At 44.5% G+C, this 26,224-nt stretch overlaps 1 protein-coding gene across 3 annotated transcripts in view; it reads left to right on the top strand.

Moving 5' to 3' along the window:
* The first annotated feature begins 6,183 nt into the window (after window positions 1-6,183).
* LIMD1 (LIM domain containing 1) overlaps window positions 6,184-26,224 on the top strand; it is a 43,145-nt gene continuing 23,104 nt past the window's right edge. The window contains exons 1-3 of one of the 3 annotated variants that reach the window (XM_080975865.1): window positions 6,184-6,979; window positions 7,696-7,851; window positions 8,034-9,531. In XM_080975865.1, the coding sequence (XP_080831991.1) occupies window positions 8,055-9,531 (1,477 nt within the window). In that variant the 5' untranslated portion in view covers window positions 6,184-6,979; window positions 7,696-7,851; window positions 8,034-8,054. Of the gene's footprint in view, window positions 6,980-7,695; window positions 9,532-26,224 lie in introns of all 3 variants that reach the window. The other 2 variants (XM_080975866.1, XM_080975864.1) reach the window with 2 other exon arrangements.

Here is a 26,224-nt window from a genome sequence, read left to right as displayed (position 1 = left end):
CTCAAGAGACAGGATCTCCATTTTCATCTAATTTGCCTTTCTGTGTGCCCTGTTGGTGGCTATTTTTAAACCATGACATGCCCCTGTTCTCCTCAGAAATGTAAAGATCCTCTGTTCGGGTTTTGTGGCAGGGAAGAAAGAAAAGTGTTTCCTGAGCGCTGTGGGGGTGGAGGAGAAGGCATTCCGCTTATGGAAGAAGCTTGCTTTCCCTTCCTTATTCTTAGTTGTTTCGGAGTAAGAAAAAAAAGAATGTGTAATTACTCTACTGCTTGCTTAGTTTTTTTATGTGCATCTTTGAAGAAATCGCTCAGTCTGTGGCATTAGCCCTGCTGCTTTTGTGGAAGAACCAGTTTCTCAATAGAAGCCTTTTATTGCCAAATGCAAATCGCTAAGCCACTCTTGTATTTGAGTGCCTGGCAATATAATCTCTCTGCCCAATGAAGTAAACACATACAACAGGAAGTCTGTTGGTGGGTCAGCAGCTTCCTGCTGCCCCTGAAGATTTTCCAATAATTTGTGGGCCTTTGGGGCCACCATGAGCCACACCCGAAACCTGTAGAAGTCCTGATAATTTTTATTTTTATTTATTTAAGTCATTTGTATGTCATGGGGGGGGGGGCAAGGTCATGAAAGAAAGAAAAAAATACATCAACAAATTAAAATAACGAAGATGATGATTGAAATAATGGGCTTAACTGTGGCTGGAACATTTGTTGTTGTTGTTGTTTAGTCGTTTAGTCGTGTCCGACTCTTCGTGACCCCATGGACCAGAGCACGCCAGGCACTTCTGTCCTCCACTGCCTCCCGCAGTTTGATCAAACTCATGCTGGTAGCTTCGAGAACACCATCCAACCATCTCATTTTCTGTCGTCCCCTTCTCCTTGTGCCCTCCATCTTTCCCAACATCAGGGTCTTTTCCAGGGAGTCTTCTCTTCTCATGAGGTGGCCAAAGTATTGGAGCCTCAGCTTCAGGATCTGTCCTTCCAGTGAGCACTCAGGGCTGATTTCCTTCAGAATGGAGAGGTTTGATCTTCTTGCAGTCCATGGGACTCTCAAGAGTCTCCTCCAGCACCATAATTCAAAAGCATCCATTCTTTGGCGATCAGCCTTCTTTATGGTCCAGCTCTCACTTCCATACATCACTACTGGTGGCTGGAACATACATTCCATGTTTGTTCTGCCAATAAATAACAAATTGCAATGGTTGCAGCATTGTGCACACTAGCAACATTCGTTAATACTATTACGGGTTTGTGGGTGCCAGGTTTCTAATGCCTATAATCCTAACAAGTGGATCGTCTAGCAGGGTGGATCATTAAGAGAACCAAGAACCAAGAAAAAGGGAGCTCTGTACCAGATGACAAATGGGTGGCACCCCTTCTCTCTCTTAGATAGTTCGAGGGCAGAGTTTGCTGTTTTGTGAGCAAGAAGCTGGGGGGAGGACCTGCAGTCCAGAGCAGTGTTCAAAACTCTCATTGTTTTAGGTGCATTTTACGACAAGGAATTACACTGGTACCTCTGGTTAAGTAGTTAATTCGTTCCGGAGGTCTGTTCTTAACCTGAAACTGTTCTTAACCTGAAGCACCACTTTAGCTAATGGGGCCTAGAATCATAGAATCATAGAATCATAGAGTTGGAAGAGACCACAAGGGCCATCGAGTCCAACCCCCTGCCAAGCAGGAAACACCATCAGAGCACTCCTGACATATGGTTGTCAAGCCTCTGCTTAAAGACCTCCAAAGAAGGAGACTCCACCACACTCCTTGGCAGCAAATTCCACTGTCGAACAGCTCTTACTGCTGTTGCCGCCGTAGCCCGATTTCTGTTCTTATCCTGAAGCATAGTTCTTAACCTGAAGCAGTATTTCTGAGTTAGCGGAGTGTGTAACCTGAAGCGTATGTAACCCGAGGTACCACTGTACATTAGCGCGAGCCGTTTCTGAGCTCTGGGCACCTAAGATTTCAGATTAAAACTGCAGAGTGGGAGGAAAGGAGGGCCTTTTTCTGCCTTCCCACGTCCAGCTGAAGATTGGAGAAGAGACTATATATGGGGGGTGGGGGGTGGGCAGGGGAAGGACTGGACCATGTGAAAAACGAACAAAATATTTTAGCTGCAGTTTATTCATTTTCAGCTTTGTTTTATTGTTATAAACAAAAGTGTGCCTAGACATTCCGTTGTTGCACCCATAACTTAGGTTTAAAGTGCCATTTAGCTCCTAGCTTTCATATCTCAGTTTCTAACACTGACCCAGAGGCAGGACTTGTGGCTGTGCGTGGGCTGGGAGTCAGGTATCGGGATCAAGTAAACAGGAATTAGAGCCTGGGGCTGGAGATGCAGTAATGGGCACGCTGGAGGTAAAAGAGCAGGCTAGACAGGTGAAGGGCAAGGCAGGTGCAAGATAAATTCTGTGTTGCGATTTCTTGGAACAGATTGCTCAGACTTGAAGGGTAGGGGTGGCAAGGTGTTAGAAGAAATTGCATGCTTGAAGCTAAAAACAGTAAAGCAGGGAAAGATGTGTTGAAGTTTATAACAGCAGACATTTCTCCTATGTTCGCTGCACCGCACTTTATTAAAACGCCAGGTCTTTTAATGTCAAAATCCATCAGAACTTATTAAAGATGATCAGCCCTTGCAAACTGCTCAATACCTGTACGTGCCTTTCGTACTTTCAGGTAAAACTTCACAAAGCGTATATGAAGCTTTATGGCTACCTGATTCATCAACCTACCGAAATCCGGAATCTTTCTGCTTCTGACAGCTGCTAGTTCCTATTTATGCTCTCATGTTTGGCAAGGATAAACTGGGTTTGGAGCTACCTGGTCTTTCCTGTTGGATTGGATTGGTAACGTAGTGGGGTTGTCAGATGAGATGGGGTATCCCTTTCCTATCCTGTCTTCCCTAAGATCACGGGTAGCCAATGTGGTGATTTCCATATGTTGTTGGGACAGAACTCCCACCAACACCAGATAACAGAAACTGTAATCTACCAAAATCTAGAGGGCATCTACCCCTGCTTTGTCATGTTCCTCACAAGCCGGTTTTCTTCTGTCATATGCTATGCTGCTACATCTGTGCACAAAAGTGTTTTGTGTGTGTGTGATGGAAATTGTCCCAAGAACTTTTCAGAGTTGCTTACAATTGTTGTATTTGTCTTTATCAGGAAAGGAAAGCCTGCATATATATTTGAGCAGGATCTTTTGTCTGGTGAGGTTTCGTTTTAGTTGTGCAGACATCAGCTTCATTTTTTCCACTGAGACAGATTCACAGAGGGCGCTAAACGTCCTCGTGGTTTTCAAGCGCAGTCCTGCAGGCAGCTTTGTTCTCTTGACAAATTGGAGCAGGATTAAACCAGGTGGTTGCTGGGTTTTTTCTTCCTTCCCTCCATTATTTGCCATTAGCAATTCTGTGCATAGGAAATTCCTTTGTTCAAAGCCTCAGTCTGATTAATCAGGCAGGTTTCTTAATAAAATCAGTAATGTTTGATTTAAGGGCAGCAATTATTCTGTGAAACAAAATACCGCTGAGTAGTACATAACAGATGGGAAAAATAAACAAGCATGTTTGCACACTGAGCACACTCATAATTTGCTTATATATTGAAGGAAATACTTGCTTTATTTCTCAAAACACGGTTTTATCATCTGGACATGACAGGATCAATTCAGACATGCCCATATACCACATATGTTTTGGATTACAGCTCTGGCTGCAACCCTAATTCAATTTACCTTGGAGTAAGCTCCACTGAATTCAATCGGACTTCTGAGTAGGCATGGTTAGGTTGGAGCTGTTAATTTTTTATCCCTTCCTTTCCTTGGTTATCTGATGATGGGCATATGAGCTGACTCAGTTAGAAATCTGTTAAAGAGCGATTGCATTTCTGTGGAATTTGATAAAGGATGCATCAATCATAATGAACATGCGCATGGAATCAGCCCATTGCAATATATGGCATTGTCAATGCAATATACTCTTAGTGTTGGTCCCAGCACTGGCCCAATACATTTTGGCACCTGAGGCGAACCACAATATGGTGCCTTCCCCAGCGAAGAAGGGATAAGTGAAGATTTGCATCAGGAACAAGGCAGAGCAAGGATCAAGCCAACCTTACTTGATGGTTGAACTGAGAATCAAAGGGTGTCATGGGGGCAAGAAAGGGGCCCGCTCTGAATCGTGTTAGGTATTGATAACCCCCTCCTCCACAAATTTGTCTAATCCTGTTTTAAAGTCATCCAGGTTTGTGGCCATCCACAGTTTGACTACACTGCCTGAATAAGTACCGTATTTTCTTTTATCTATCCTGAATATTCGAACATTCAGTTTCACTAAATATCTATGAGTTCTAATGTCATGAGACAGAGAGAGAGAGAGAAACTGTTCTCTAGCCACTAGGGAATCAAGCATGTAGACAGAATGTGAGGGAAACACAGGGCTTTCTTACTATAGACGGAATGCATTCAGAACATTTTGTCTGATGCTTTGTACTTGGCAAAATGTCATGTCCATAAAAATAAAAGTACAAGGGAATATGGGAACCAGCCAAAAGAATAACGAGAACATAGGTGACCTAGTCATTCAAATCTCTGCTCAGCTTTGCACAAGTAACGCTCACAGTTCCCTAGTATGTAAAATGTGGATATTTCAGTACAATCCTGTACCTGTCTACCCAGAAGTAAGTCCCACTGACTTTAAGGGGACTCAAATTCATGTGTGACTATAGAATTGCAGCCGTAATGACCTGCCATACAGCTTTCTTTTGAGAAAAACCTATAGCATGTTTTTTCTAATTACAGTTACTGTAGAAATAATAGGTAAACACAAACAGATTCAGGGCTGTCATACTGAGAGCTTAGTTTGGCATATTCAAGTCTTGTTTGGGCAAATGGAAATTCTCTGTTTTATTTGTGATTTGCGCTTTGTTTAATCTAGTTTTTAGGGAAAATATTAAATGATTTGTTTGCATTTTTGCTGGGTTTACATAAAGCACATGGAGATCTTTTTACTGAACTGAGGATTATAATATTTTTATTATAAATAAAAACATATATTTGTGCTGACAGCAAGCCCTGGTGGGAGCAGCTGTAATGGAGTTCCCATTTTGGGCAGGGAACAATCAAGAGGTTCCTATTCGTTCCTTTGCATCCATGTCTCTACCTACCCCACACCTGAAGTCACATATCAATGACATCAGCTGTAGGGCAGGTGAGCAGTTTGGAAAAAATGGCCTCATAGGCCAAATTGGGGCCTGTACCAATCCTAACTTGGTCCATAGGCTCAAGGGTCCCTGCTTGTGTTTTAAGAAATGAAAGCTTTACTAATTACTATAAACTGAAGCAGTGTGAATTATAATTTCTGACCTTGGGTCAGGGGGCATGACTCGGATGGTCTCTGGGCAGCATATGCCCCAGGCACTTCCAAAAGAGACACTAATGTCTCTTCACACTTCATGAACAATATGTGTTGCTCCTGGTGGGTGTCAGGTTGCCCACAACTCACTTCCACAAAACAGCATGCTCAACACAAGACCTTGGTGGACCGTCATCTTGGTCTTGGTCCTTAGCTTCACATTCACCTATACCCTTTTGCAGAGCTATTTTTCTAGAAAAAGAGGTGCTCACGACAGACTTATCCCTTGTTCTCTCAGAAAGGCAACGGCACTCACCTGAGAGGTGCAGGAGCTGAGCTCTGGTGAGCTCCAGCTGGGGGGGGAAACCCTCTGCACTTTTGGATTTGGAAGTCAGTGCGACTAATTCTGCACCCACAAAAATGCTGTTTATGGATAGAAAACGTGAGGGAAGGAAGCATTGCTCACATGCGCTCAAAAGCAGCGCCTTGTTAGTGCAGTGGTTCTCAAACTTTGTTCTCTGGGCCAAACTTTTGGAATATTATTCATTTATTTAATTTAGATACCACCCTAAACCCCGGGGGTCTCAGAGCAGTGCACAGAATAAAATCAAGATATAAAACCGCAATATAAATAATAAAAACAACCAAATAACGCCCCCCAAAACACATTTTAAAAGGGCATAGGATTTTTAATTGAATTTATATAATAAAAATCTACTTGCGCCACACCAATTTTAAAATCATTATTATTGTTAAGAAATACATTGGAAAACAGAAACAACTCCTGGCATTGTCCTGGGACTGTCCAGTTATCCCTTGATGCTCTTGCTCTCGTTTTGGAAAGATACCTATCCACATTCGGAGTGACGCCAGACATGTTTACACTGCACTGACATGTTTAAACGTTTCTTTGATTGTCCTTGAATCTTTCTGCCACACCTGCCATCCCCTCCTGCTACACCAGGGTGATTTGCCACCCTTGGAAAACCACTGAATTAAGTGTCAGCGGCCACTGAGAGCGAGCCAGGCACCCGCCATTCAGCCCGGACTACCTCGCAGGGTTGTTTTGAAGGCAGGAGCGCCAACCATGCAGGGACTACTACTACTGCTGCTGCTACTGATAGTACTTCGGGACGGGCCCTGAGAACCGTTTCCCGTGTTGGCTCCGAGTAAATCACCCGAGGCTGCAAGCGCTGGGAGGAGAGCAGGGCGGTTTTGGTCGCGCTCCAGCGCTGACTAACGCGGGTCTCCCTCGCTCTCTCTTTCCCTTTCAACCACGTTGCAAAGACCTGTTCGCAACTCCTCCCCGCCGGCCTGGGCTCCTCCTCCTCCTCCCGCCTCCTCCTCTAGCCTGGCACGGGAAGGCGAGGGGTTGTCGAGCGAGCGAGAAAGGGAAGAGGAGGAGGCCGAAGTGCCTCGGCGGCCCGAAAAGAGCGGCGCCTCGGAAGGGAGGAAGGAAACCTCGCGGTTGCGCGGAGAGCAAGGGCGAGCGGCGGCGCCACGGCCCTTGGCTAAGGAGAAGCAGCGCGCCGTCCTCCCCGCTAGCGCAGCCGCGAGAACTTTTCGTCGGGGGGGAAGGAAGGAAGGCGAGAAGCTCGTCTCCCCCCACAGAGCAGGCGGAGTCCGCCCTCGGGTGAGTGAGTCAGGAGGAGAAGCGCCGCAGCAAAGGGTTGGCGCTGCCCGCTGCCTGCGCGCAAACTAGCAAGCAAGCAGAACTTCCGCGCGTAAAAAGTTTGCGCGTAAAAGGTCTGCGCGCACGCTGCTCCAAGTGGCCTCTTTCCCCCCAGAGGGAGCGGGAAGGAGGGGGACATTCTTGAGGAAGGCGGGGTGGCGAGGAGAGAAATCTCTTTTCCCAAGTTTGAGTCGGGTTGGGTGGGCGGCGAAGGAGCGGCGAAGGTTTCCCCTCTGCTTTGGCGGGGCCGGAATCTGGAAAGCGCGCGTTTCCTTCCTTCCTTCCTCCGCAGTGGATAGGAACCTGCGCGCCGCTTCCCCGGAGCTGCTCCTGTTTCCTCTGGTTGGAGGGCTTTTCCTGTTTACTCCACGCGCGGCGACCCCGTGGGAACCCCAGAGTCTCGCAAGGTTGGAAGGGACCCCCCACCCCAGGGTCATCTAGTCCAACCCTTGCAATGCAGGAATCTCAACTAAAAGCATCCACGAGAGATCCTCTGTTTAGAAACTTCCTTGCACCACCCTGACCTGACCCCAAACAACACTTGCTGACCCACAGTTTGTCTGCCCCCAAGGTTAGCCCAAGAGGTAATCTCCTCTGGAGGTAGCAGGGGAGAGAATTCGTAAGTTTTGGTGAGATTTGTGCTAAAACACCCCTTTTCCCTCTATTTATTATTTCAGTATTTTCCACCAAAGTGAATAAAAGCCGGGGAAGCCTGAAGAAACATTTCTGCCCGATTAAAAGCACAAGGAACTGGATCTTGCCATTTTTGGGGGGGGGATACACTCTGCACTTATCTTGTATAACCTGAGGAAGAGGAAACGTTTTAAGAACAGGTTTGGGGACCTGCATTATTGTTGTTTTTTTCTACTTTTTCTCATAAAAAATATTAATTATGTTTTACATGGGATGTTTTGGATGCCTTAAGTAGCCCCATTGGTTGCTGAGTGGAAATCTTGAGCAGACTTAAACACTTAAAATACCATCGCTTTGGTTTTTCCATCCTGCTTGTTTGTAGGCACAAGTGAATCTTTACAAAATGGACAAATACGATGACCTGGGTCTGGAGGCGAGTAAATTTATAGAAGATCTCAATATGTATGAAGCCTCCAAAGATGGGCTCTTTCGAGTAGACAAAGCGGTTGGGAACAACCCAGAATTTGAAGAAACGAGGAGGGTTTTTGCTACCAAAATGGCCAAAATTCACCTTCAGAAACAGCAAGAACAAGAGGAATTGGTGAACTCAGCCTCGGGGGCTCCAAATGGCGGGGCTGGTTTTGGCCTTCAGCATCTTCTCCCAGGCCATCCTGTGGCTAGAAGCACTGCAGGAACAAATAAACTGCATTCAGGAGAAAATATAGCAAAGCCCCCTCTGGCTACACCGTCAACCGTGTGTGCAGGCCATCAGCTTGCCTTCCCAAACCAGCCCCAAGCGCATGCTGATGGAGAGCAAGCAAAGTTATACCAGGATGACAAGAGGTCCAGCGATGATTATGGATACAGTGAAAGTCTCCAGGGTTCCGACGTTTCTGGAGGACATAGTTATCAGAGAGCAGGTCAGCTGAACCCATGTAATCCTAAGACATCTTTTTGTTCTCTTTCTCGTGAGGAGCCCAATAACAGTGATAACCGGGCAAGCCTTCAAAGTTGGGGAAGAGATGCTGGCAAGTTTTCGAGCCCGAAATCCAGCATGGGCCCCCATTTATGGTCCAACGTTAATCATGATGAGTCGTTGCAGAGAAGTCCTACGAAACCTCAAGCAGATCTCCATTCATACCAGCAGCCACGAAACTCCTACAGGTCTTCAGAAAGCGGGTATGGAAGTCAGGAAAGCAGTGGCGAAGGCCCGGGGCTTAGCCAAAGCTATGAGCCGAATCCAGGTTGCCCGAGATCATCGTCTTTCTCTAAGGCCTGTACCCCGTTGTCCTCTTCCACTGGGTTTGGTGATGAGTTGCCTGTGGAATATTCGCAGCAGAGGTCTCCGTCATTCTCTGGACGCCCTTCCAATCGATCTGATGATTTTAACCCAAACTGTGGCATGGAATTGTGGGCTTCTGGTACTCCAAACAAAAGCAATGGCAATATTCAGGCGAGGCATAGTGACAGTACTCAGCCTTCAGCTTCCGGCCTCCTTCCTGCTCCCCTACCTCCAAGTGTAGATTATCAGCAAACTAACACTCATCCGAAACCGACAGGTCACTTTGTAGTCCACGGTCAAAATCACAGGCTCAATTGTGCTGGGTCTGGCATGAGTCCCGAGCAGAATTCCATCTGCTCAACATCTCATGGGCCAATGATTTCTGATGTTCCGAAATCTCCTTTTAAAGAGGGCACCGCCACTCTGCGGCATGACTCTGGTCACCAAGAAACCACCGCTTCTGCAAAAATAAAGCTACCCTGCCAGACACTCCTTCCTCAGCAGGAACAGGGTCCATCCACAGCTGAATTAAAATTAGAAGCTCTTACCCAGCGCCTGGAGCAGGAGATGGATGTTTGTCCAAAGGCTGACTACTTTGGTAGGTATATGTGTTTTTACACTTAACAGCGCATTGGATTTTTATTTATACGTTCATTGATAAATGCTACAGTATTTTGCACCTGCAGGCATATTTCTTGTGTTGTTCTTTTTAGTGTCAGTAATCATGGGGAGCAGCTAATACTTTTCAAATTATGTTTACCGAAAGCTACAATTTTAATATAAAAACTTCAGTAGAAAATGATAAGCTAGGGAAAAAGGGAATGGGAAGCGTATTTTAGAAGCAAGTTGATATACCAATTTTAATGTCTCAGTGGCTGCAGTTAATTTATGCTGTGTGTCGGATTATAGCTATTATTATTTTAATCACTGGCTTTAAAATAATCTGATGGGGAAATTGATTAAATAGTGTTTCGTTCTCGCCCCGAAAAGGCTGACTAGGTTTACCCAAAGCAGTTGCCGGTTTGGGTGACAACCTGGAAAAATGCTGTGTGAAAGAAGCTGGCCAGTTGTAAGTGGCCTTTAGTTCCATGGAAGTGAATTAAGGATCATGGCACCAAGGCCACATAAGATTGTATCTTGTACAATACTGTATTGCTTTTAAGCTGTATTCTGTTTCGGCAACCAAGCTCATCACCCGGTAAACCCCAAAGTACTAGGATTTAAGAAGAATTGTTGGGAAATTGTCCCTCGTCGGCAACTAACTTCTGGGTCGCTCTGAACGGTTGATGGGGCGAGGAGTCAAGTCTCATCCCTGCCACTCTGTTACCAAGGAAAGTGGCTACCTCTCATGTGTCCCATTCTCTGGAAGAGGTGGGGTGATATAGAACAATAGAAGTGGGTCAGCATGTAAACTGAGAATGCTCCCCCAGAGAGGGTGCCCTTTTGAACGAACCCCAGACTTTGTGTATGGGGCAGCCAGCTGGGCCAAAACGGATTCTGTGGGGCACTTCCACGATGCATGTCCTTGTTCTTCTGCAGCCTCTCACATGCAAGAGGACTTACTTGCTCCCTTGCCAGTAAACCAGCTGAGTGTGCCCAGTTAGATTCAGTGCCCAGGCTGCCACTTGTTGAACCACAGGTTAAAGAAGTAATTGGACCATTGGCTCACCTTACTTAGTCGTCCTTCTTAGTTTTCTTGGTTTTTTACTAGCAGGTGCTCAGCATATTTGGTGTTTTCTCATTAGGGCGCATTCTTGACGAGGCTTTGAATCTGTTATCATGGTATGCTCATTATGCAATTCTGACAGTAGTAGCTTATGTGTTTTTCCATTTACTTCTTTGCCAGGTGGGGCACTGACCTTTAGAGAAGCTGAACAGCAGGCCTGTAGCTTAATGAGTAGAGGTTGCCCATATGATTGCAAACGGTAGATCTGCTGCTGGCTTTATTGAAAACGGGAGATAATTTTGCCACTAATTACGCATGCCTCCTTTACTTTTCCAGCGGTAGATCGTAGGGCTAGGTGTCCTAAATGTAACAGCATCAGTACAGTGAATCCATCGCTCTTCTATCCTACTTGATTCTTATATTTAAAACGCTTCCAAGAGCGTGCAGATAAGAGAACAACGTCACATTGCTACTTACATTTTTTTCTAGCCTTACGGTTGCTGTCACTTAACAGGGATATGGTAGGCCAGGGCAGTGGCATAGCGAGGGCTGCCAGCACCCGGGGACCATGCGGAGGGGTGGGTGGGAGGGTGCACATTCAACTGCCTAATGGTGTTGATGTCACCCAGGAGATTGCAGCCGCAGAGGTAAGAAAAGAAGAGTTATTCTATTATCTGCAGAGGTCTTTGACTGCTTTCCATGGAGAAGCTGTTTTCAGTGGAGCCCAGCAATGGAAGTGCACAGCTGTGTTGAGGCTGTGTTGAAATTTTGCACCCCTAACAATTTTTGCACCCTGTGCCCTCCACACTACTGGGCCAGGGTAGCCAACATGTTGTCCTCCAGATGTTGGACTACAGGCCATATCAGGCCCAGCTACCATGGCCAGTGGTCACAGATGATGGGAGATGTAATCCAACAACTTTGGTTTCTGAAAGCATGTAATTCCTGCCCTATAATTGCCAGGAAGGTTCAACAAATCATTTTCTTGAGCATAAGAATGGCCTTCTTGGGTCGGCCCAAGGTTTGTCATCCTCTCCAGCATTCTGTGGCAAGCTGGATGTCTCTAGCAGTTCACAAGTGGACCATGACAGTAGAAGTCTTTCCCTGTGGTCTCCAGCTGTAGACCTGTGTTGTTAATGCCACATGATAGATGGAGAGGCCAATCAGTGAGCTTGAGATTTAAATTTAGGATTTCCCTGCTCATAGGTTAATGTTCATAACCACTATGCTACGCCAGCTTTCTTTTGGTGATGGACTTAACAACAATTTTGTCTTAACACTAAAAAAAATTTTTTTTATCTCAGGAAGATGCTAAATTGTAATTAGGTTTGTGGGGCTGCACAGTTTAGCTCTTGTCTAGGTAAAATTGAAACTAGGGCATACCAGATTAGGCAAGGACTGTGATTTAATATTCTTAGTTATTTCCTAGAACTTTCTGTCTTAACCTGAAAGCCCAAATTCACAGAGGACAGCCACATTATTGGTAGGCTAGGCCCCAATTCACACAGTTGCTTTTGAAAAATTGTCTTGAGCGCAAGATGCAGTTGTTTCAGACAGTCTTCTTTCTAATCATGGGCATGATGCAATCTGCGCAGAGTTAGAATCACCTGGCATCAAGAAGTGGTCATGTGAGCTGTATTTTGGATTTTGCTTTTCTGAGGAGTGAGGCTACACGTTGTGCGGAAACCAGTCAGGCTGAATGTATAAATGTGCTCTGGAGAAACAGACGTGTACCAATATAGCACGTCTAAACTTGGGGAGTAAGTTTTTGCTTTTGCCCTTCACTAAATAGCATTGCGAGCGGTCTACTTTGATCTCCCTGAAAGCATGTAATGAAACACAATAGTAATTTTGGCAACAGAAGGTCTAGACAGTGGGTGTGCAAGATTATTTTAATTAATGTGCTTGTGGGAAAGAGGAAAGCTGAGGCTACTTCAAGTCCCCTTGGAATCCAATTATAGACCCCCACCACCTCAGGAAAAGCCTGAGAAGGATGTAGGGGGCAGCGTCACTGCCGAAATATTAGAGAATGTATACAGTTGACTCCAGGCCTCTTCCAACATAAGGCTTTGCTCTATAGGGCTATTTTCAGAACGATTCTGCCAAAGGAAAGAGCATGGGAAACAGTCTTTTGGAATTGAAATCCTCTTTGTGTTTGTTTTCTTCGGGAGCTGCAAAGAATGCAATATCTTGATCTCACTCTCTCTCTCTTTTTTTCTTCCCTCGTGTGGGGTGGGGAATCCACATACATTTAGTTTCTGGAAGAATATTTTCTGTGGCTAGGTTCCAGACATGAATGGCAGGACTCTTTGCATCCGCAGAAGTCTTTTGATCCAGAGAAGGAATGCCAGTGGCGGAGTAGTCGATGTGCGCTCATTTCCCGCACCCCTGTGCCCCCTAAAAATGAGAGTCCTGAGAGTTGGAGCAGCCTGAAAGGCACTGCTGGAGGCTGCAGGTGGGAGTGGCAAAAATGGCCGTTCTGCTCTGCCCTTCTTGTGCTTTCCTGAGCAGAACTCCACTAAGGGGATGCTACTGCTGGGGGCGGGGTCTGGATCCAACCCAGTGTGTACTTTTCTGGTCTAGTGATTCTAAAGGCACACCCATGAAGAAAATGTAACGTAGGAATTGCTTCCTGATGACATATATTTGTTTGCATGGAATACACTGGGAAATTCATCGCTGTAGAATATTGTGTCCCCACCCCTTTAATCTCCTGATAGTTATTTAAGTGTAAGCGGCGGAATTGGTTTTGAACATGATAGGAGCATTGAGTTATCCAGAGCTTTGGCGTATGTTGCGCATGTGGGAATTTTCAGAGCAAGCCTACTCTACTCATTCTACAAGTGCAAGTCTGTGTGCAGCAATTGCATCCTAGTTTGTGAAAACCAGGAAATGGAAATATGAGTGGTTTGAAAGTTGTAGCTGAAATGATTTATTATTATTATTATTATTAATAATAATAACAATTTATTTACAGTGGCAGAGGAAGGGGCGCGGGGGGTGCGGTCCGCCCTGGGTGTCAACCTGGGGTGTGTGTGTGTGACAAAATGACAAAAATGTAAGTTTTAAAAAAAATTTAAAAAATTGGGATCATAAAACTTTTTAATTCAATCAACAAATGTAACTAAACAAGGCTGGCACTGGGCAACACACCACGGGGGTCAGCACTCTCCTGGGAGTGACGTGGTGGCTTGGGCGCCTGCAGGCTCCGTGCTGCCTGAAACAGCAGTGTTCGGCTTGCGTCTGCCCACTGACTCTCCCTCAGCCGCCCTACAGTTGAGGGGGAGGTAGCAGAGAGGCTCCACGCAGCGTGCCCCACCCCCATGGGCGGCTCGCCCCGCCCCTGGTTGCAGGATGCGCACACCGCAACCGGGCACTCGAGTGGCTAGCTACGCTGCTGATTATTTATACCCCGCCCATCTGGCTGGGTTTCCCCAGCTACTCTGGGCAGCTGTCAACAGAACATTAAAAACACAATAAAACATCAAACATTAAAAACTTCCCTAAACAGGGCTGCCTTCAGATGTCTTCTAAAAGTCAGATAGTTGTTTAGTTCCTTGGCATCTGATGGGAGGGCATTCCACAGGGCGGGTGCCACCACCGAGAAGGCCCTCTGCCTGGTTCCCTGTAACCTCACTTTTTCCAGAGAGGGAACCACCAGAAGGCCCTCGGAGCTGGACCTCAGTGTCCAGGCAGAATGATGGGGTGGAGACGCTCCTTCAGGTATACTGGGCCGAGGCTGTTTAGGGCTTGAAAGGTCAGCACCAACACATTGAATTGTGCTCAGAAACGTACTGGGAGTCAATGTAGGTCTTTCAGGACCAGTGTTATATGGTCTAGGCGGCCACTCCCAGTCACCAGTCTAGCTGCCACATTTTAGCTTTTATTAGTGTGTTAGTTGCAAAAGGCAACACATTCGAAAACAGTAGTTTTATATCTTGCCAGTATCCCTTTTTAACTCTTAGACTGTTTTTATTTGGAACTAAAGATAGGAAGAGAATGGGGTGGAGAAAGCTCCTGCTCCCCAGTCAACATTTACTTCCCAGAATCTTGTGAAAAACCAGAGTTTAAGGTACATTTCTGTGTAAACACACAGGCAGTCTAATCCAAAGAATATTTGAGATGCAGGCAATTTCTTTTGAGGTCTAGCATGCTAAAACTACCTGCCAGTTCAGCTGCAACACATACATGCTGGCCACACGGTTTAGCATGCCACATGCATGCTAAACCCTGTGTGGTAGGGCAAAAGGATGGAAACGCCAAATGAAGTCAAGGTTTTTGATGACTGGATTAGAAGAACGAACCACGGATTGTTCTTGTGTGATATGGGCTGCTTTGTTATCATCTTCATAAAAGTCCTGCAAGAAGGCTTGTAAGAGAGCATTTGTGGAACTAGTTGGCTCAGCACTTGGAGCAGGGGTCAGCAAACTTTTTCAGCAGTGGGCCGGTCCACTCTCCCTCAGACCTTGTGGGGGGCTGGACTGAGAAGGCCCAATCGCCTTCTCAATCCGGCCTATGGACGGTCCGGGAATCAGTGTGTTTTAACATGAGTAGAATGTGTCCTTTTATTTCAAATGCACCTCTGGGTTATTTGTGCGGCATAGGAATTCGTTCATCTCCCCCCCCCCCCAAAAAAAAATATAGTCCGGCCCCCAACAAGGTCTAAGGGACAGTGGACTGGCCTGCTGAGAAAGTTTGCTGACCCCTGCTCTAGCACACTCACTGTAGAATTCTGTCTGTGATATTTTATCTGCACAATCAGAATGAGTTTCAGGAACCCAAAAGTTGTATTGAAAAATACAACTTTCAAGCCATCTGGCTCAAAAATGGCAAGGAGGCATTCTGTTTTGGCAACTGTAACCCTGGTTTAAGCAGTCATTTGGCGCCTAGCTTATATATCTGAGTTTCTAACACTGACTCCAATTGAATGTCTAGGCCAGGGGTCAGTAAACTTTTTCAGCAGGGGGCCGGTCCACTGTCCCTCAGACCTTTGGGGGGCCGGACTATATTTTTTTTGGGGGGGGGAATGAACAAATTCCTATGCCCCACAAATAACCCAGAAATGCATTTTAAATAAAAGGCCACATTCTACTCATGTAAAAACATGTGGATTCCCAGACCATCCGCAGGCTGGTTTTAGAAGCCTTAGTTTGCCTACCCATGGTCTAGGCACTGTTCCCCCCCGCCATGGGATTTATTTTTATTATTTTTATTCACTGCATTTCTGTACCAATTCCTATCTTGAAGAATAAAATTCAAAGCGGTTTGCAACACATTAAAGCATTAAAAAATCCCAATCCAGAATAAAACTAATTCAAGCTTCAAAAAAAATAATATTTCAGATCCTTCCTTAAGTGACATTTTGCCTTCCACAATTGCCAACCTGGTATCCAGAGATTGCCATGTGGTTGCAGTTGGACCCGCGCCAATCACAAAATGTGCCTGCACCTGGCTAATTCCGAACACTGGCCCTGTCTATTCTTAGCCAATCTTACCTGTGTTTAAACCAGGGATGCCCCAACTTTTTTCAAAGAGGGCCTGATTTCATGAAGTGAACATGCGTGAGGGCCGACCAAAGTTGCTGAGCTTTTTTAAGGATTTTACCCCAGGACATATACTGCCACGGGGGCTGGATTAAATCAACCAGCGGGCCGGATTAGCCCCCCCCCCCCAACGGACTTTGGGCATGCCTGGTTTACACAGAATGTTACAGTATGTAGAGTATGCTTTTACTTTTGGCTTCAATCTGAGAGCATATAATATGCATTTCTGCATTTTGTGTACATACAATAAAGTAGAAACCAACAATTTGCTTCACTTTAACTCGTTGATGACCTGTGGAGCCTCCAGATGTGTTTGGACTCCCAGTCAGGGATGATGCGAGTTGAAGTCCAATAGGGAAAAATCTTACATTAGCAAGAGTTTAATGAGGAAGCTACCATGATAGTCAGACACACCCAAGCAGACATTTCAACCTTGTTAGTAACTCAGAATGACTAGAGTTCGCTTAATTTATTATTATTTTTTAAATGATGAGAGACTGTTCTGTTTGCAAGTTTTCTTGAGCGCTTCAGAAAGCCAGGAAGCTGAAATAAAGTTGTTGATTTTGTTAGCGTTGTGGCTGGGGCTGTTGGCATTTTGAATCATTTCAGAGGATCGAGTTTCCATTACTGACAGCTCCTAAGCTTCTGACGCGTGGGCCTCATGAGGTGGGGTTTTTCCCCGGTGACAACATTTCTTGTGATTTATGATGAAGAAACCAAGTCTGATAAGAGCCGAGGCATATTTTCACAAGGCATGTTTTCAGTCCTGCTGTGCTCCAAAGATTCCTTGTTCAGAAGCTAAGATGCAAGTCAGGCATTTACTTTCCACATGATGCTAAAGGCGAACAGAGGCATCTTTGTGCAGGGACAAATTGCCCTACAACTAGAAAACCAAAGTGAAAATTATGAGTTGCTTCTGTTTTCCTCTTCAGACATTGTGGCCATTCTACCAGGGCTCTGAATGTATGAACTGCCCTCCATTCAGATTCAGAGGTTGTATTCTGCCATGTAAACAAGTATTGCGGGTTGCACAAAATACTAGTACAGATGTGCATGTCTTGCTTCCAGCTGCTGTTGTTATGATGCATTATAGAGGACTATAACCTCGATGCAAGAAGAGACTCATACTGACCAAGCGCGGGGCGGAGGACACACAATATTTTTGCACACACATGTGAACTGTCAGCAGTAAGTGGAGGACACAAAGATTCCTAGTTTTTAGAAGCTGTGTGCATGCACATAACCCTTGCACCAAATCATTCTCTGCTGGGTTTCCTTGGTCAGGGGTTGCCCTTGTTTTAAGAAAAAGCTTGTTTCCTTTATTCACCTTGACCACGACACTATTGTTCATATTACTATTACAGTAGTACCTCGGGTTACATATGCTTCAGATTACGGACTCCGCTAACCCAGAAAATAGTACCTTGGGTTAAGAACTTTGCTTCAGGATGAGAACAGAAATCACGCAGCGGCAGCAGCAGGAGGCCTCATTAGCTAAAGTGGTACCTCAGGATTCATGTGAAGAAAAGACCTCCAGAATGAATTAAGTTCTTAACCCGAGGTACCACTGTAAAAGTATTTAAGAGAAAAACCTCCTCACAACAGCTTCCATTGATCAGCATACAGTATAAATAATGATAATCTTCAAAAAGCAATACGGCAATATTACTAAAAATTAGTATAAGAACCAGCACTAAAACTAAAAGCACATCAAGGCCTGCAAGAACACTAAGAGCTGATCAATAATTGTAGCTACAACCACTTCATAAGATCAACAATCTGAGCAAGCATCCTGTTTAAGAGAATGCAGACGTTCTTATTTATTAATTATTATTGGTTTTTCACAATTTTATGCGTTTTAACTTAACCATTTCAAACATTAAAATAGAAGGTTCTTTTGAACCTTCGGACCTCCCTCCTTCCCTCCATGGGTTCCATATTTAAGATTAAATTTACTGCATCTCTTACCATTGTCCATCTGTTGTATGTCCATAGTTACCATAGTTAATTCCACATTACATGTGTCATTACATCCCTGCCAATGATTTTAACTGTTTACAGTGGTCTTTTAAATAAATTAAGAATTTTCTCCAGTCTTGATTTTCCTGGTTTCTGATCTTCCCCGTCAGTTTCGCCATCTCTGCGTACTCCATCATTTTTGTCTGCAATTCATTGTTTTGTTGGTACTTCTCCTTCCATCCATCTCTGGGCTAGTAGCAAAGATTGCAGACGTTCTTAAAGGCTTTCACTGATAGGGCAAAACATCCCACAAATATAGAGTCATCGCCGATAATGCCCTCTCCCTAAGCCTGCCAGTCTGGCTGTTTTCACAGATGGGCATGTGAGTAGGGCATTGGATGTATGATGGACAGGAGCTTCTTTTTAATAATTGTAATTTTGTAATATAGAAAATATTTGGAACAGATACGATCTAAGCAGGGGGAGAATTAAATGAAAATTATACAAAACAGGAAAAAGGACCATATGAAATAAAAGTGCAGAAAGGTTTATGTGGTCCTTCCGAGTACATACTAGACTGTAGGTTCTTCAGCAGACTGGAGAACTACACATGATTACCCTATGTAATGTACTTCCTTATACAGTGGTACCTCGGGTTAAGAACTTAATTCGTTCTGCAAGTCTGTTCTTAACCTGAAACTGTTCTTAACCTGAGGTACCACTTTAGCTAATGGGGCCTCCCGCTTCCGCCGTGCTGCCGGAGCACGATTTCTGTTCTCATCCTGAAGCAAAGTTCTTAACCCGAGGTACTATTTCTGGGTTAGCGGAGTCTGTAACCTGAAGCGTCTGTAACCTGAAGCATCTGTAACCCAAGGTACCACTGTAATAGCATGCAAAATAAGGATGTCCTCTCAAAATGAATGGGCTCAACAATTAAGTGCCCTTGCATTGTTCATACTTCAGTTTGGAAGGAGGGAGGATAGACAGTGTTGATGATAGAGGTGAGCAATTGAACACAACTTGTTAGCTGTTTCTGAGCATCAGATACTGCTCTGAGCAAGTCTCAAATTTAAACATGCTCAAGAGCAGGATTTCATTGAACTTGTTTTTATTTTTTTAAAAAACATTGCTCCTGCTGTTGGCAGCTCAACTGTGGTCAGCACAAACTCTGAGGCCTTGTGTTGCTGCGACCCTCTTCTAGTTTATTTTTGGTGTAGATAGGTTGGGAAGTGTGCATTCCTCACGAGGATGAGGTGTGGTCTGTGGATGATGAGAAATCCATGCAAGGGTTATTTGAAAAGAGCCCATTGTGAGTTCCTGACCAAAGGCATTAATGTAGAGAAACGGTTGCACTGAGGCCTTGAAAAGATGAAGAGGTCTGGTGTTGTATGAAAAAAGTTGTGCTTCGTTGCATTCTGAATTTGTGAGCTCACTGTGTGGCTCATGATGACTATGCTTTAATCCATTTAGTCGTTTTAGAAATGATTGCCCTTAAGAAACGAATAGGTTCAGTCTTTAATTATTATTTTTAATCTCTGCATTACAAAGGATTATTCTCCTGCCTATATATGATGGGGGTTAATTAAAAAGAAAGAGGGCCCACAAGCTTATTTTCATGGTGGGACAACGATTTATAAATAGCCAACTTGTATCAAAAGTAATTTTAACCATAATTACAATTAAGCCTATTGTGTTTTGTTCAACAGAACAGGTGTGAAACTAATAAGGATTGACGTTAAGCAGGGTTTGCTGTCAGCTATAGGCACAGAATAGTTGAAAGCAGGGCGTTTATGCTAGATAACTGCTTTAGAAGCTGGCTTGAAGTCATTATGCAGTCTAATAGAGAATACATCATTGCTACTCATGCTGCTGCTCATGTTTAAATAGCCTCACCTACTTCTGAGGTTTAAATAACTCTGACATAGGAGCAGAGGTTCTGGGGTTATTTTTCGAGTTGTGTGAATGGAAACAGCTTGGCGGTTAAGAAGAAGAAGAAGATTTGCTGCTGAATTAATATACCATGCCAACATTCTTTTGGTGCTCAGTCACTTTTGCAGAGATGCTCTGACTATGTGAGGCAGCGAGGAAGGTATGTTCCCTCTCACATGCTTAATGTATGAGGCAGCTTTGCAGTAGTCCAGGCATCATCTGTGCTGAAGATTCCTCTATTAGGATGGGCCACAGCTGGAGAATTGGCCAGAGAGACAAGAGAGCAGACAGTAGATGGGAAGGGGAGAGCATGTCTATTATTGCTGACCATGTTGGAAAAAATACCTATGTTTTGCAGGAATTTAAATTGGCATGATGTCATTGGCTACGATTAAAGTCATTTGTGTTATCACTTAAGACAAGCAGAGTAAGGGCCTACATGCAGCTGGTGGACATGCCAACCAATACCTGCCCCGGCTCCCACATGTGAATACAGGCTATTCAACCTCCCAGCTCAAGTATTCCCAGTGACTTTCATCACTACACAGTTTAAGGATAGATCAGTTTGCAGATTACATGCTTTGGGAGTTCAAAGCAGAGCTCTAAGGTTAGGCAGCAGTCACGAAATTAAAAGATGCCTGCTTCTTGGGAGAAAAGCAATGACAAACCTAGACAGCATCTTAAAAAGCAGAGACATCATCTTGCCAACAAAGGTCCGTATAGTTAAAGCTATGGTTTTCCCAGTAGTGATGTATGGAAGTGAGAGCTGGACCATAAAGAAGGCTGATCACCAAAGAATTGATGCTTTTGAATTATGGTGCTGGAGGAGACTCTTGAGAGTCCCATGGACTGCAAAAAGATCAAACCTCTCCATTCTGAAGGAAATCAGCCCTGAGTGCTCACTGGAAGGACAGATCCTGAAGCTGAGACTCCAATACTTTGGCCACCTCATGAGAAGAGAAGACTCCCTGGAAAAGACCCTGATGTTGGGAAAGATGGAGGGCAGAAGGAGAAGGGGATGACAGAGGACGAGATGGTTGGACAGTGTTCTCGAAGCTACCAGCATGAGTTTGACCAAAGTGCAGAAGGCAGTGGAAGACAGGAGTGCCTGGCCTGCTCTGGTCCATGGGGGCACAAAGAGTCGGACACGACTAAATGACCAAACAACAACAAAGGTTAGGCACAAGCCCAAGACGTTGTCTCAAAACCTGACATGCCCCCTTTTGCTGTCCTTTTGAAGAGCAGGGTGGGCACAGCCATTTGCTTGTTTGGCTTCCTGGATGATGGGTCTGAAAAAGCTGAGGTTTGTTAGGAGCCTCATATTCCCCTTCACAGGGCTACAATTTCCAGAGGGGAAGTAGCTCTGTGAGGGAAATGGGGATCTCTCAACATCCTTAAACAAAGTACACTTCCTAGCATGCTTTGAGGGAAAGCTGTGGCAGTTTAAAACGGTGTGATACTGCTTTAAATCATGGAATCAGTTATATAGAATTGTAGAGTTGGATAGGGACCCTGAGGGTCATTTAGTCTAGGCCCCTACAAGGCAGGAATACGCCTGCAACCGTGGTGTCATCTGCATCATACTCTAACCAACTGAGCCATCCAGTAAATAGTGCAGATGGGGGTTTTCATTCTAAGGTATTTTCTCTGGGAAATGGTGTGGGTTTTGTTTTTGAAGTTCACGATATCCCCTGAGTCCTCTGAAGCCATCAGCACTACTTCTGCATTTAAGAAAAATCACTGTAACCTTTTTGGGTAAAATTCCCTGTTTGGTGGTTGACCTCATAATCTTGTGACACCAGTTTTAATGACTCTATTATATTATATTGCATTGTTTTGATAGAAGTAGCAGATAGTCCCCCTCCCCCACCCCGGTAGAAGGTAAAGGACCCGGGACAGTTAAGTCCAGTCGCAGACGACTCTGGGGTTGCGGCGCTCATCTTGCTTTACAGGCCGAGGGAGGCGGCGTTTGTCCAGCTTCCGGGTCATGTGGCCAGCATGACTAAGCCGCTTCTGGCGAAACCAGAGCAGCGCATGGAAACGCCGTTTGCCTTCCCACCGGAGCGGTACCTATTTATCTACTTGCACTTTGACGTGCTTTCGAACTGCTAGGTTGGCAGGAGCAGGGACCGAGCAACAGGAGCTCACCCCGTCACAGGGATTCGAACCGCCAACCTTCTGATTGGCAAGCCCAAGAGGCTCAGTGGTTTAGACCACAGCACCACCTGCGTCCCTCCCTCACTGGTAGTGCTATTCACAACCCTAGCGAGCCTTATTTCTGTTATCAGAATAAATTTGTTTTCAGATAAAACAGGCACACGGTGTTTGGACGAAGCTGTATGCATCTAATGGAATTGCAAAATATGGCATGCACTTTCACTTTGTCGCTGTGGTGGGACAAAACTAGAGATGGATAGATCAGCTTATTTCCAGTCCATGACAATTTTGCATATATTAATTTTATTTCCACATTTATCTGCATTTTTTAAAAGGCTTTCAGATATTTGTATTTAAAGATGTATTTTTGTCCTGAAATGCACATTTTAAAATGCATTTTGGTACTCACCGAGAACTGTATCACAAATTTCTGATGCATACAAAATCTGAAGAATAATTATATTCCAATCTGCATATTAGTCTGGGAGGTATGGATCAGGCCGTTGCTTCAAAATGCATATATTAAATTCCTCAAGCATCTTTACTCAGAAGCTGGTGTTCATGTTGTTTTATGAAGTGCCTAATCATACTTGATGCTGTAAGCATCCAAAAATAAACTAGTCCTGCCTGTAGGCTTACAGTCTAATCAAGGACAAGGCACGTTGAGAAGTAAAGGAAAGAGAAGGTGGAAGGAGAGTCAAATTTGAAGAAAAGTCAAAGTAAACACATGTCAAAAGACACGCTTGATTGTAGGAAAATCACGTGTTGGGTGAGAGGGTATTCTGATGGCAAGAGGCTGCAATGGACAAAGAAATGCAAGCAAGAGTATAGACAAAGTCAGGTTGCTCATCATAAAGCTTAGATTCTGAGAAGAAGCATATAAAAATGGGAAAGAATAGGGTATATAGGAGAATGCTATAGTAGAATTAAGGAGTGCTAGTAGAGTTTAGGAGCGCTAGTAGAATTAAGGCCTGTTCTACACAGAGATGCTATTTTTCTTTTCTTTTCTTTCCCGTTTGGTTGCAAAGGATGATATATTGCCTACTGTAAAAGGTATAATAATTTGACTCTTTACGATACATAAAAAATAAAGGTTGCTCTCAGCTTGAAGTGGTTCTTTCAGGCCATATTCCAAGTTGCATGATTGATCTGCGTATTTCACAAGAGCAGATTTCCTGCACGCTACTAATCCTGAGATTGCACGGCACGGCTTCCTCCTCAAATCTTGGTTGGCCTTCTTTCACTTGGCTGATGTAAACAATGGTGAGATCTCTGGTTTCCCCCCTACTCTTTATTGGAGAAATTGGGGGGTGGACTCTAGTGTACGACAGAATACATAGCTGTCTTCTGTCTGCCACTTAAGTGTTTAATTTGAAAACCCTCGTAACAAGCAATACAGTCGAGTTGCATCACACGCACATTTAACTTGCAATAATGAAGGTATACACTCTTGGCTGCAGCTGCATCCCAGTCTTCTGCCTATGACTCTCTCTGCCTGCCTCCATTCTCCTCTGGTCTCTTGATTGCTCGCATATGGAGAGGAGGGGAGGCAGCGGAAACACAGGGGCTTTCCCCTAGCTGCCAGGTAAAAAGAAAGGTAATTTTGGTTATATGCAATTTTTGCATTTACGTGCTGCTTCTGGAATGTAACCTGCACATGTGACTAGAATGTAATTGTACTTGTTCATGCACAATATGCAACTAAATATACCACTGCAGAGTGCCTCTGGTTACATACTTAATTCGTTCCAAAGGTCTGTTTTTAACCTGAAACTGTTCTTAACCTGAAGCACCACTTTAGCTAATGGGGCCTCTTGCTGCTGCTGTGCTGCCGGATCACAATTTCTGTTCTCATCCTGAAGCAAAGTTCTTAACCCGAGGTACTATTTCTGGGTTAGCAGAGTCTGTAACCTGAAGCGTCTGTAACCCGAGGTACCACTGTATTTCTTTTCTTCCTTAATGGACTTGCAGTGGTACCTCATGTTACAGATGCTTCAGGTTACATACACTTCAGGTTACAGAATCCGCTAACCCAGAAATAGTACCTTGGATTAAGAACTTTGCTTCAGGATGAGAACAGAAATTGCATGGTGGCAGCGGGAGGCCCCATTAGCTAAAGTGGTACCTCAGGTTAAGAACAGTTTCAGGTTAAGAACGGACCTCCAGAACGAATTAAGTTCTTCACCCGAGGTACCACTGTATTTACCCCCAGAATGCTTATCAAACAAAGAACTTATTACTGGTTCCATTAAGTCTGTTTCCAGTGTAACATACAAGAAGGAGAGAAACAACTGCAATGGTAAAGTGAAAGCAGCGTGCAGGCACTTAGCAGAAGAGTGGAATTTGGTGTATGTCCATTTTTGGGTGGAAGGAAAATAAAGCGAATGCGCTGTCTTGTGACAACATCTTCTGCAGTCACAAGATGCAAAAGGCTCTTGCCGTTCAGCTCAGCACATCATATGAATGCTGGGCCTGTGTCCTTTCAGTAAACGGCCCTGAGAATCAGGCCCACCCTAATTCTCTGCGTTGCCACCAGCAGAAAACATCTGTTCTTCGATCTGGAAATTACTGCAGGAAACCAATCTGGCATGGGATCCTGAGTCATAGTGAAACTTCATTTCAAGAAATAGTCTGGGAAAGGGAAGAGCGGTGGACTTGGTACTCTTCCCAGTAGCTGATTTATTGAGAAATATCCAGTGCTGGAGAGAAGTAAATCACAATTTAAATTAGCTGCCTCTCTAGAGGAATCTTATTGCCACTCCCCAGATTATGATTTCAAGTCTTGGGATGTTCTCTCAAGTCACTTGTGAGAAACAGATTAGTAAACAGAGGAGTCCCTAGGTTTTATTTGATACCCACATCTGCCTTCCAATAAGTCATTATGCATTATGATTTGGAAAAGTACTTGCAATAAAAAATTTAAAAAAACCTTGGAAGCAGCTCTTATTTTGTTTTATTGTTTTGATGAATCAACATGTGCATGATAAAAATCTTGAGTTTTTCATATATCACATAGCAACACACTCTTTGGAAACCACAGCCAATCCCTGCTCTCTGATGAGTGTGACCTGTAATGATGCACATGTTTCCAAAAACCTGTTCCTCGTATTCACACTTCACAGTTGTTGTTTTTTAAAAAAAATATTTTTATTAAAGTTTTCTTGGTTTACAAAGGTATGCGCAATGTCTCTTTTTTTCAAGTTACATTTTCCATAGGTCAGTTTCATTTGTTGAGACATTAGGGTTACGTTAGGAAGAGGGGGGGGAGGCGAGTGGGGTGGGGTCGGGAGGCGATGTTTCTAATTTGCTTAATGTGCAGGGGGTAGTGTCAGTGTCGTTTGTGCGGGTTCTCTTTGCTATTCGCTTGTGTTCCTTTGGTGGTGAGAGAAATTGGGGTTGGCCTAGGGTGTGGTTGCTTGTTTGTGATTGGCTGTGGTGAACTTTGTTTTCGTGTGTGAGTGGCGTGGGTGGGTGTTTTTGAATCAGGTTAGCCATATTGATTCGTATGCTGTTGGTGGATTCTTGTCATTGTCTTGTTGGGCTGTATATGTGATAAAGGGGAGCCATACCGGGGTGAAGGTGTCTTCTTCTATTTGTCCCCGTGTCAGTTTCAGTTTATTGGTTAATTTTTCTAGTAGGGCTGTTTCCCATACTATTTGGTACCATCGGTCAATGCTCACTCCTGACAGGTCTCTCCAGTGTCTGGCTATGGTGTTTCTGGCTGCTGAAAGTAGGTGGGTTATGAGTTCTTTGTGGTGTAAATGGGCATTGTTGTCGTGGAAGATGTTTAGTAGAGCCAGTTCTGGGATGATTTCTAACACTTGCTTAGTTATTTTACATATTTCTTGTATGGCTGTTGTCCAAAATAGTTGGATTTTGGGGCATTCCCACCACATGTGTATATATGTGCCTGTGGAGGTGCACCCTCTCCAGCATTTTGGTGAGGTTCCTGGGCGTATTAGTGCTAATTTCCTTGATGTTAGGTACCACCTGTAGATGAGTTTCAGAGTGAGTTCTCTCCTTCTCATTGATATGGA

The sequence above is a fragment of the Podarcis pityusensis genome (assembly GCF_964106645.2).
Source record: "Podarcis pityusensis genome assembly, chromosome: 12".
Lineage (NCBI taxonomy): Eukaryota > Metazoa > Chordata > Lepidosauria > Squamata > Lacertidae > Podarcis > Podarcis pityusensis.
This window is presented reverse-complemented; position numbering and strand designations above follow the sequence as displayed.